The 12,360-nt window shown below is 41.3% G+C and overlaps 1 protein-coding gene across 4 annotated transcripts in view; it reads left to right on the forward strand.

Annotated features, from left to right (window-relative positions):
- jag1b (jagged canonical Notch ligand 1b) overlaps positions 1-9,855 on the forward strand; it is a 55,899-nt gene extending 46,044 nt beyond the window's left edge. For all 4 annotated transcript variants that reach the window (XM_048601083.1, XM_048601084.1, XM_048601081.1 and 1 more), the window contains 6 exons: positions 426-539; positions 1,419-1,528; positions 3,777-4,013; positions 5,561-5,692; positions 6,229-6,379; positions 7,105-9,855. In XM_048601083.1, the coding sequence (XP_048457040.1) occupies positions 426-539; positions 1,419-1,528; positions 3,777-4,013; positions 5,561-5,692; positions 6,229-6,379; positions 7,105-7,559 (1,199 nt within the window). In that variant the 3' untranslated portion in view covers positions 7,560-9,855. The remainder of the gene's footprint in view (positions 1-425; positions 540-1,418; positions 1,529-3,776; positions 4,014-5,560; positions 5,693-6,228; positions 6,380-7,104) is intronic.
- Positions 9,856-12,360: the final 2,505 nt, after the last annotated feature.

Below are 12,360 nucleotides of genomic sequence, written 5' to 3' on the forward strand. Positions count from 1 at the left end.
TGCTTCTGTTGATAACTGTGTTTCCCTGTTACTTTACCTTCAGCAATCTCCGAATTGTTATGGTGCAGAATGAGGTCATTTGGCCCGTGATGCCTGCGCAGCACTGGGAGAAAAAAATTCTAGAGCAAATGATTCTTTCTGAAACTGACTAATTTCAGTCCGTTCCATGTTTTGAAAAATCTATAGTGTTCCTGGCAACAAGCAGTTTGCACTGGGGAAAAAAAAAATTAAATTCGTCTTTTGATGCAAGGACAAGAGTTGTTTCTTTGTGGGTGAATTTCAAAAGTTGTCTCTCGCTGATGTCACTTTGATCTCTCTCTTAAAATGAGCGATTCTGACATAAATTCAGCTTAGTGAGAGACTGCAGCATTATAACTGCTTTTAATGTGCCTTTAAGTCTCAACGTGAACTAATTACATTTTCAGACATCAATGAGTGCCAGTCTTCACCCTGTGCATATGGGGCTACATGTGTGGATGAAATCAATGGCTATCGCTGTATCTGCCCTCCGGGTCGAAGTGGCATAAGATGTCAAGAAGGTAATATCCATCTCCATGTGTTGGATTTCAATCTACTGGATCTGTCCCTTGAATGTAGAAGATTGAGGGGTGATATAATTTAAGTGCTCAAAGGATTTGAAGGGGTAGAGAGAGAGAAACTAACCTGGAATGAGGTCAGTGAGGAATGAGGGCAGCTCGGTGTTTAGCACTGACCTCACAGCACCAGAGACCTGGGGTCGATTCCGGTGACTCCCCAAACTCCACACAGACATTCTGTCTGTGTCTGTGTGCGGTTCCTCCCACAGTCCAAAGATGTGCAGTTTAGGTGGATTGGCCAGGCTAAATTGCCCTGTAATGTCCAGAGAAGATTAGCCTTGGGAACCTGTGGCTATTGAAAAGCTGAGGATTCCAGTGAAGATGTCAGAGCAGAGGTTTTTCCCGGGTCAGGATATTGAGGGTTAAAACTGGGTGGAGTTAAGGTACAAATGAGACAACAGGAGCAATAGCTGTTCATACAGACTAAAACCTGTTTCGTTTTTCTATACAATCATGACCTTCTGCCTCAAATCCACTTTTTCTCACTCTTTCTTCATCCCATGATCTCCATGCTGGGTAGAATGGGCTGGCAAGGCTGTGAATGGCCTACTGCTAGCCCAGAGCCTAACATTCTTTATAATGCAATAGTATCTAGTTGGTGAGACCTGTTGCTTTCAGTAAAAAAGGGTTTGAATGTGTTTTTTTTTGTGCGCATCAGAATTGTAACAACGCTCTTAAATTGGCTGCTGTGGTATGGAGGATGGCGGAATGGGAGATCCAAATTCTACTTTGAAAATTTACTGAGCGTGTCCTTTTTTCCCTCAAGTTTTGTTTGTTTGGCTATGGATCGTGTTGTGTAATTTTAATGTTCACCTTACCCAGTTACCGGGAGAGCTTGCATTCTGAAAGATAGCATTGTGTCGCACGGAGCTAAGTGGGAAGAAGACTGCAATGGATGTGATTGTCACAACGGCAGAGTTACATGCACAAAGGTACAGTCAATGCACCCAATGCTGTTAGCCCCATGAAACTGAAGTTATTTTCTCAGAACAAAATCAAATGTTGCCAAAGCTTTCCACTTTGTACTCATCAGGATGTGTTGCAAGAATAGCAAACTTTAAAATCTCAGCCATGTATATGATGGAGAAGGGTGCTGGAAAATGAGGTGGTGGGAGAGAGCCAAGATTTGAGACTAAGTGATTTTAGATTTGATGTGTCTTTTGTGCGCTGTTTGCGTTGTTAAACATGGTTGCGGTTCAACTGTTGGGATACAGGTTTGACATCAGCCAAAAGTGAGAAGCCAGCCCATAGCATCATAATCAAATTAACGCATCCAGAAATGTCAAGTTGGTTAAGTCAAATAAGTTGATGTTGGAAGATCAAACTAAAACTAAAGTGATGGTTTCAGCATGTATGAATCTTATTTAAAACCAAGCTAGTGGAAAAGGATTTAGATTAACCTGAGAGTTCAGCTTTAGTGTATAAGTTGTGTGAACATTTAGCTATACCATACCAAGTTGTAACAAGTTTGACTGAAAGTATTTGCCCTTTATCAGGAACTGGTATTTCAAATATCTATTAAATTGCATATTTGCTTTTCGGCCTGCCTTCACTCTTAATGAAGGGTCTCTTAATTGCGCCTCTATCGGTTTTGGGGGTTGGGGGTGGAGTTGGGCTATGAAAGCATGGTTGAGTAATCTATCATTTGTCAGTGTCTGGTTTTGCTCAGACACCATCTCCCCTTCTAACCTCAATCAGCTTATTTCAGATAAGTATTTGTCTCTGGGGGAATTGTAGTTGGGTGATTTCTTGAAATTTGCACGCTGCAATAGTAAACTCAGCTGGGAAATCGTGAACCGGGAAGAGGTAATGTGGAATGTCGGAGGGCATCCAGATTAGTGTAATGGGTAGATAAGTGGTAGATGAAGCTTTAGACAGAGGTGTGAAGGGACTTATAGTAGGGAGGGTGTAGAGAAATGATGGAAATGCATAATTTGAAAGGGGGTGCAGGAGTTGAAGGAATGGGGCATATTTTGGCCTACATCATTGAAGGTAGTTGGGCACGTTAAGAGTGCTGTTAATAAAACATACAGCAAGCTACCCTTTATTAACGGGGGCATAGAGAATGAAAGAACTGAAGTTATAAAGCAGTGTAGAAGACTAGTTTGGAGTTTAGCAGGAGGAGGGGGAAGTCTCATTGAAACATATAAAATTCTAACAGGCCAAGACAGGGTAGAATGCAGAAAGGATATTTCTGATGACCGGGGAGCCCAGAACCAGGGATCACGGTCTAAGGATGCAGGAAGGATCATTTAGGACAGAAATGAGAAATGTCTTCACCCAGAGAGTGGTGAGCCTGTGGAATTCTCTGCCACAGAAAGTGGTTGAGGCCAAAATATTGAATGTTTAAGATGGAGTTAGATATAATCTTTTATAAAGAGATCAAAGGGTATGGGATGAAAGTGGGAGTAGTTGGATGATCAGCCGTGATCGTATTGAATGAGTGCGCTCAAAGGGCTGAATGGCCTCCTCCTGTTTTCTATGTTAATTTGGCCTCAACTGGAGTATTGTGTCCAGCTGTGGGCATCGCACTGTAGGAAGGATGTGAGGGTATTAATAAAGATGCAGAAAAGATTTACAACAACTGTTCCAGGGATGAGGGAAATCAGTTACTTGGGTGAATGAGAAGTTGGACTGTTTCGTTTGGAGAAGATTGAGAGGAGATTCAACAAGTATTTAAAATCGGGAGGGATCTGGACAGGGTGAAACGCTTCCCATTGTCAAAGGATAAAGAATCTGATTTAAGGCATTTGACAAAACCAATGATGACCTCAGAAAAGTTTCATGCAGCAAATGATTTAGGATCTGGAATGCCCTGCCCGAGAGCTGTGAAGATATGTTCAATTATGGTTTTTAAACCTAATTGTTTGACTATCTGAGCAAGGTGGGGGGGGAAAGAAAATCACAGGGCTGTGGGGATAAAGCAAGGGAATTGACAATAGACAAATTGGTCCTTCAGAGAGAGCATGGATAAGATGGGCTGAGCGGCCTGTAAACCTTTGATTTTGGGAAGCGGTGAGCCATTCTGTTTTTTTATGATGAATGAAGATTTCTGAACATGGAATTGTAAGCATTGAGGGTTTTTTTTAAAGGGATGTTTAGGAATCGTACTGCAGCAATACTACAGGAACAGGCTCATAGCCTGTTGCGTAACGATGTGGGTCACCTTCTGTGTTGCAGATGTGGTGTGGGCCTAAACTTTGCAGGATTCACGGGAAAGGTCATGGCACCTGTCCAGCATGGCAGACCTGTCTCCCGATCCAGGAAGACCACTGCTTTGTTCCTCCGTGTGCAGGCTCGGGCGAATGCTCGTCTACTCGGCTGCCCATGAAGACCAAGTGCCAGCCCAGCACTGATTACCTGGACAGTACCTGCGCCAAGATTACACTCTCCATCAACAAGGAAATGCTCCAATCGGTATGTCAGTGCTTTAAAATGAATTAGTGCAAAATTGCTCGGCCTTAACTGCCCCAATGTTGAACTACTGCCCTTGATTATGGTGGAGTGTGTTTGCCAGGCCGTTTGAGGGAAGATCTGAATCCGTCGCATTATTTTTCATTCGCGGGATGAGGGCGTCACTGGCCAGGCAATTTATTGCCCATCCCTAATTTCCCAGAGGGCAATTCAGTCAACCACATTGCCGTGGGTCTGGAGTCACGTGGTGGGCCAGACCAGCTAAGGATGTCGGTTTCCTTCCCTAAAGGACATTAGTGAACCAGATGGGTTTTTCCGACAATCGGCAGTGGATTCATGGTCATCGCCTAGATTCTTAATGCCAGATATTTTTTTATTGGATTCAAATTCCACCATCTGCCGTGGCAGGATTTGAACCTGGGTCCCCAGAACGTTGAGTCTCTGGATTAACAGCCCAGCGATGATGCCACTAGGCATCGCAATGGGTGTGGAGTCACACGAGGGCCAGGCTGGGTAAAGAAGGTCGATTCCTGTCCTAGAGGAACCGGATGAATTTCTAAGGACATTCCAATAGTTTTGTCACCAGGATCGTTTATAACACACTTTAAAATTCCACATTTGTGGTTTTTGTTTTTTTTTGTAAATTCCCTGGCTGCTAAGCTAGAAATTTGTAATTGGTGTCACTGGATTATTACTGCAGGTTTCTGAATTGCTCTTCCCAAGAGCAAAACAGCTCCGTTCCCATGCTTCAGAGAGAGAGAGAGATCTCTTAAGTTGATCTTGCATGTAAATGATTTTGTTGTAACACAGGAATGGGGAGGCCATTCAGCCCCTCAAGCCTATTCTGCTGTTCTCCTCAATGACAGATCATCCGTAACCTTGCTCCATATCCCTTTGCTCCTAAAGAAGGAAACTGATCCAACTCGACACCAATGGTTTCTTGTGCGATAGGTTTTCAATCTGTGCCACTCCAGTGAATAAGTTTCCAAACTTCTCTCCTGAATGTCCTGGCTCTGATTTTTAACATCCCACCCCATTATTCCAGTCTCCCCCCTGCCCCCCCCCCCATCATTTACCCCAACAATTCCATTCCAAACCCAAATACCCACAACCTTTGGCCAGACAGTATTATGCTCAGAGTGGAAGACTTTGTAGAGTTACAATTTTGAAAACAATGGGGCTTAAATTTTCTTCAGAACATCCCATACTTCCAGTCATGTCTACTTAATCATTTTATATCATCAAGTTCATGTACTGCATGACAAAGATCAATAACATTGACATCAGTAAGCTTGTTCTGGAACAGTCTAGTATTAAAGCCTAATTAATTCATAATTAGAGCAATTATGTAGGGATTTTATGCATATGTGGGTGTTGCTGGCTGGCCAGCTTATATTGCCTGTTGTTTGTTTTTGAAATCCTTATAAAACCAGGCAAAATTTAACTGCAGTATATATTTGTTACTGTTCTGCATTGCCCTATGTCCATTATTAGCTACACCAAAAATCTACCTGGAATTATCTCATGGTCTGACATTTTGTTTTGTTTAGGGTGTTACCATTGAACAAATTTGCATGGAACTGAGGCGTCTACAGGTCTTGCGCAACCTGTCAGTGGAATATTCACTTTATCTCATTTGTGAGCAGACCCACTCTGCAGCTAATGAGATTAATGTGGCAATAGTGAGTATCTGCCTGCATTGAAGTTTCAAACTGACCTGGTGTCAGTAAGGTTCAATTGATGGTTTTGTTTTTAATCCTGTGCTTGCAAAGCCCAAAGTTTGGTTCTTAGATGTGATTTGGCGATAGTGCACCCCTTGCTGAACAGCTCGGAGTATGCAGGTGGCTACACTAACAAACAGTATAAGAAACGGTCAAGTTTGCAAAGTGGTTCATGTGCAGGCTTTAGTTTCTGCACACACCCAAGGAATATCTTCAAATCTTGTACTTTTTTTTTGAAGTGCCTGACAGTTCAGAACGTCATGTTATCTGTTGCTTTCTCCATGGCAATGTCTCAGCCAGATCTTGCGTCTGATCAGTCAGTGCCTGTTTTTCCCCTCCTGTCATACAAATTGTTGTGATCATTTGGAATTTGGTTTTCTTGAATTAGTCCTGATGCATGTAAATGCTTTTTTTCAAAAAAAACTTGGCAACCTGTCTCTCTTTGCAGCAGTTTAGAAAAAAGGTTATTTCTAAACTCCCTTCTTCCCCCTCTGCAGTCAGTGGAAAATTCACTCCAGGAAAGTAATCCAATCAAAGATATAACGGAGAAAATCACGGATGTTGTCAGTAAACGTGATGGAAACAACACAATTCTTGCAGCTATCATGGAGGTTCGAGTCCAAACCATGCACGAACCCCTCAAACCAGGTAAGCTTCAGAGCAGTTGGGAATTTGGGAGAGATGACAATTCGAAAGTGACTATCCAAATGCTTAAAATGTAAGGAGTTTCTGGCTCGGCCCCTCTTACTGGGTTGGGGTGGGGAGGGGGCGGAGATGGCTCTCAGATGGCTGGACAGCTGGTTTGTAATGCAGTGAAGCCAACAGCGTGTGGGGTCAATTCCCATACCAGCTGAGGCTACCACAAAGGGCTGTCCTTCTCGATCTCGCCCTATGGTGTGGTGACCCTCCGGTTAAACCACCACCAGACCTCTCCCTCTGAGAGAGCAGCCCTGTGGCTCCTTCAGGCACCGTTTCCCACCATCCTGTCGATTGAAAATATTTCTCCTCAACTTGGCGTTCTACCTTTTCAAATCCATGCCTGCTCAACAAATGGAAGAAGTGCCTTCCTGTCCATCCTATCTGTGCCCCTCATAACCCTGTATTGTGGGCCCCTATTAATCGTTGCTCCGAGGGAAAACTGTCCAATCTTTCCTCATTTCCCAGCCCCCACAAACCAGCCAGGGCATCCTGCTAAATCCCCCCTCTCTAGTGCATCACACCCTTCCTATATAAAATGGTGACTGATTTCCATCCCTTCCTAGTCAGCTTAGCTGTTGCCCCAGCGATGGTGTCGGGAACTATTTTTAACAGTGCGTGTTGTCACTCCCCATTGCGCCCAGTTCACAGTCTTAAGGGTTTGTTTGGTGTTGCAGATTTCCTGGTGCCTTTGCTGAGCTCCGTGATCACAGCGGTTTGGATTTGTTGCTTCGTGTTGCTGTTTTTCTGGTGGATTCGTCGCCGAAGGAAACGCAGCAGCCCCACGCCCACAGCCTCCGACGACACCACCAACAACGTCCGAGAGCAGTTGCATCAGATAAAAAACCCCATCGAGAAGCACGGGATGAATGGCTCTGCCAGCAAAGACTACGAAAATAAAAATTCGAAAATTGCCAAAATAAGGACGCATAATTCAGAGCTGGAAGAAGTAGATGTAGACAAGCACCAGCAAAAGACCAGGTTTTCCAAACAGCCAGCGTACACACTGGTAGACAGAGATGAAAAGCTGACACAAGGCACTCCCACAAAGAATCCGAATTGGACAAATAAACAAGATAACAGAGACTTAGAAAGTGCACAGAGCTTGAGTCACATGGAATACATTGTATAGCGGTCAGCAGTGCTGGCTATTTAATATTAAAATGATGCACAGCCTTTTGCTGTCAGTGAAGGCTCAAAGTCATAGTCCTTGAGTTGTTCTGTAATATGAGTGTAAAGGGTATTATTGACAAAGAATCCCTGTATGTTTTCAAGTTGAGACAAACTGACTTACAAAGGCATTGATAGTTGCTGTGGTTGGCTGAGAGTACACAAGGCTGCACCTCACCTCTGTGCAAAACTAGTCAAAGTGCCCAAATGTAAATTCAGTTGCTGTTCATACATTGCTGGACCATTCTGTAATGAAATCGCAGTCTAATTAGGATTCCTTGCCCTTTGCAAACTGAAACCCAGTTGTAGGTGTTTGCCTGCTCCAGTTTAATTTAAGATGGTGAATTGTTATTTATTTTTTACTGGCTCTGATCTCAGTATTGTTAAGTTATGTATAGTAGGTTTGACTTTGTTAGTCTGGTTTTGAAAGTGCCTATGCAGCTGGAAACCACAGCAATCATCAGCATCCAAGATGATTTTTCTTTTGGGGGGCACAATGTCAGCAGTTGCTGTTCAGATGAAGAATTTAATAAGAGGCCAAGTGTTTGATTTTTGTATAAATGTAAATACTTTTTTTAATTAATCACTGTGTATATTTGATTTAATAACTTAAATAATCAAGAGCCTTAAATACCATTCCTTTTATTTATATGTATGTTTAGATTTGAAGGTTTTTGATAGCTTTGTAAGCTTATGGCTCCTTTATTTTTGATGAATTGTTTCTTTGTGTTTCAGTAATGTTGCCTTCATGCCAAATTTTGAGGTGTGCTCTAGATACAGTCTAGATTATTTCGCACTAGCAATGGCCACGTGCCTCTGAACTGTTGTACAATGTCGGACATTTTGGGTCAATTTCTATATCACTTCAAGCTCTTTTTTTTTGGCCAGGATATTTTTTATATACATCAATTTGAGACGAGCAGAGAGCATTAGACTAGAATGCTTTGATATTTGCTGCTTTGAGTTTAAAACATTTGAGTGACAGGCAAGCAGACTGCGACAAAATACACGTGTAAGGGAACAACAAATTAACGTATTTACTTTTGTGTAACTGAAATGAGTGGTTGCATGTACAAAAAAAATTGAAAAACTGCATTGAATATCTCTAGGTAGTGCATTTGAATTAAAAAGCACAGCACAATGTTGTCTTATAAATCCTGATCTTTTCACCCTGGATATAATATTGAACCACTTGTAGATTTTTTTTTTTTTTTTTTGTAATAACATACCTGCATTTAGGAAGTATTCTAATAATAAGCTAGCTGTTGAATACTTGAATGGTAGAGTTTTCCAGTGAGATCACTATGTCGAAATGCCAAGTCTCACTGCCTGTCTTAGCTTGAGGGAATCCAAGTGTTTATATCTATACTGAACTGAAAAGGCTCGTAAACATGGTAATCTCATTGGTAAAACCTTATCTTGATGTTTTCTTCTGTATTGTGACATTAGTGTTATGTGAACATGAGGATGCATCTTTGTTGCTCCTGGCAATAAATTTTGGAAATTAATATTTATTAAATATTTTGATACAACAAGCAACTACTCCTGTGTGCTTTCTTCTCCAGATGTGCATGCACCTCCATCATTCTGAAAACATTCTCGTGTTACACAGTTGGTTCTAACGTGCCACATGTTTTATCTGGTTCTGAAACTTTCTTCTGACTAGATTACAAGAATGTCATTGATAATGCGGGTACTTCTGTACTTTAAGATAGCAAACGCTGACCTGTATAGTGTGCTGGAACTAACTCAATGTTTTAGAACTGTAATGTATCATTTGGCTAGAAAAATGCTGCGATATTAGCAATAAGCTTTTTGTCACGTAGATTGGCCAATTTTGTGAGTGTGTTACTTTAAACTTTCTGCAAATCTCTTCTCACGCATTCTTGCATTGGATGTAGATGGCTGGTTGTTATTTTCTGACCAATTGAATGGACAAGATGGCATCATTTCAAAGTGGGCAAGTTGCATTCCTCAGGCTACTTAATTTTTGTTCTCTTTAAGCTGCCTGCAAGTCTTTGCTGTGTAGTGTAATAGCTGGTTCATGAGATGATTTCCATTAATTTGGTTCATAGTTGCATTAAATGTTTTATCAAGCAACTTGTATGTTACTTAGAAGCTCTTACTGTCCAGCTTCTCCCAATTTATGTAATAATCATCTCTACCTGCCAACTGTTTAAATTCTCTGTAACTTGTCTGTATGTTGTGTCTTGTGCCCATTTTCTGGAAAATCCCAATAAAAAGTTTTGAACAGAAAATTTCCAATTTTATAGAAGATTTTACTCAAGCTGTCATTCTCTTTGCTCTTTGGTTTGCCAAATCTATTGGAATTGGGTGGGTAAAGAGAAGTTGGGAAGAGGAAATCCAGTGGACTTTGGGGCTAAAGCTTTTCTTTTGAACTGCATTCTAGTACTCTGAACATTGAGCTAATGGCAAATGCTCTCCTAAGTCTGGATGGCCAACAATGCTGATTTATTTTTAAACAATAGTGAATGGGACATGATTAACAATTGGAATTAACATTTACCTTTGAACAGAGCCTCGAGCAAAGAATTCCCAAAAACCAGCCAGTGTCAGAAACTTGTGAAACTTGAGGTTTTTAGAATGGTGCTGTGCGCTGCAGAATAAAATGGTTGCATACCACTTGTGAAAGTATTTTGTGCAACCATAAGCACTTTCAGTACAACAGACAAATGACATAGCAGTGCAGTCTGAGTGGAGGTAAGCCATTATGCTACACTTAGCGGAACTGCTTTACTTTAGAAACTTTTTGTTCTTAGCGATCATGTTCTGAGCACCATCTCCTTGTCATTGAATGTGGAGGACCTTCACTAGCATTTTGTTGAATGGTTGATCTGTAGTTGCTGTCTATTTTAAACAATTAATTTCATGTTTGTGCACTAAAATAGAAAATAGTTATCATCTCCAGAATCCTGGTGGTACTCAAAGCATTTCTAATCTGGCTTGATGCTGGTAGAATTTAGACTGTGCCATGTGGATTACTCAGCAACTCACAAATTTGGGACCCTCAAGATAAAAAAATTTTAATTTTGAGCCTGGTACATATTTTCAATTTTTAGGATTTGTTTTAATGCCATCAAGAAATAGTCCATTACTTTGACACACTCAGTATTCCCTACTCAATATGTTCATCCTGTTTTGGAGTATTGTTAGGTTTCGATTCTCTATTTATAAATTTCCTGACTGCAGTGGATATGTTCTGTAACTTAATGTGAAAACATGCTTGTTCCTACTAGACAATGGCCCAGTGATATTATCTGTGCTATGAAGCTAGGTACTCCGGTTTGAAGCCAGTAGCAGATGGAGGATTTCCAATTCCCTTTTTTCTCTTGTTGAATTCAGAGTCTAATGAAGACCATGAAACCATTGCCAATTGTCAGGAAAAATAAAAACCCATCTGGTTCACCTAATGTCCTTTTAGGGAAGAAAACTTACTGGTCTGACCTACGTAAGACTTTCAGACCTAGAGCAATGTGGTTTACTGTCAACTGGCCTAGCCACATTCTGTAGTTTACCTTTTTAAAATTATCTTCCCTACAGCCCTCTTGATGCCCCCACATCCCATAGTTAAACAAAACCAAACTTCTGGATGTGGTTGTGCAGTTTTAAAAGTTTTTCGATATTATCACTCGCCCCTCCTTTTTTTAATAGTGGTTATCTGAAACATTTGAATCAATAATTCCAAATACTTTTGTGCTTTTCAGATTGGGAAGCCACTTTCATGTGTTGGCTCATTATTTCGATTTATGAGCTGGCAGGTTCTCTGAGCAAGTGAGCACAGAAAAATTGCAAGACTGCTACAGAAACTTTCAAGTAGTCAATGCTGCAAAACTCATCAGTTTACTACTGCTAAGGTGCAACTGGACATTGCCCGTTTACCTTAAGGCCAGGATATGGATGTTCAATAATGCTGTACTACAGAGATAAATGAATGCACTGGCCTTTATATATAATTGGTACAGTGGACAAGCCCTAGAGCAAATCTAGGAAGTCAGTTTACAGGAGTGACACAGCACTGTAGATGAGAGAAAAACAAGAAAACTTGACAAATAACTTTGGACCTGTGGTTTTGGAATATTGTTCACAAACTTGGTGCCTCATCCCCAATCCAGAGAAGACAATAGCCACATTCCATCCAAACTAATATTGCATGGAAAGAACCTGTTGTTTTAAGATTCCCATCTAAAATACTTGATGTTACTGTTAGACAAGAGTCTTCTATGTTGGCTTTATCCCATAAATCATGACTAACTGAGTTAAAAATAACCAGTGTGAACCTGGTCCTAAAACTTCAGTATTTCATGAAGCACAGGTTTGAATACCTTACACTGCTGTAATGGGTCTGGTTTGTTCTACTGCAGCATACTGCTCCACCTTGTACTGTAACAGTCGCACTCAAGTTGGAGATGAGTATTAGGGCCACATCCCTAACGAAGTGTCTTCCATCCCTTTCCCGTATTGTCCATTCGTTATGAAGTTTTTGTGCTCAGTATAACAGAAGTAGTCTTTAGCAACAGCAAACTTCCTGTTCACAGACTCTAGGTTGGTGAAGGAGTGGAATTTCTCCAAGAAAGCGCTAAAATCACACTGACCTGCCTGGGGAAACAGCAGTAAATGTTCATACAGTGGATATCCACCCACCGTCCAGCTGGAGAGAACGGTAACTAATCACTTGCACAATAACGGAGGTCCCTGGCTTTGAATTTCCCCTCAAATGGTGGATTGTGCTTCAGTGAAGCTCT

Source organism: Rhincodon typus, chromosome 9, assembly GCF_021869965.1.
Source record: "Rhincodon typus isolate 14 chromosome 9, sRhiTyp1.1, whole genome shotgun sequence".
NCBI lineage: Eukaryota > Metazoa > Chordata > Chondrichthyes > Orectolobiformes > Rhincodontidae > Rhincodon > Rhincodon typus.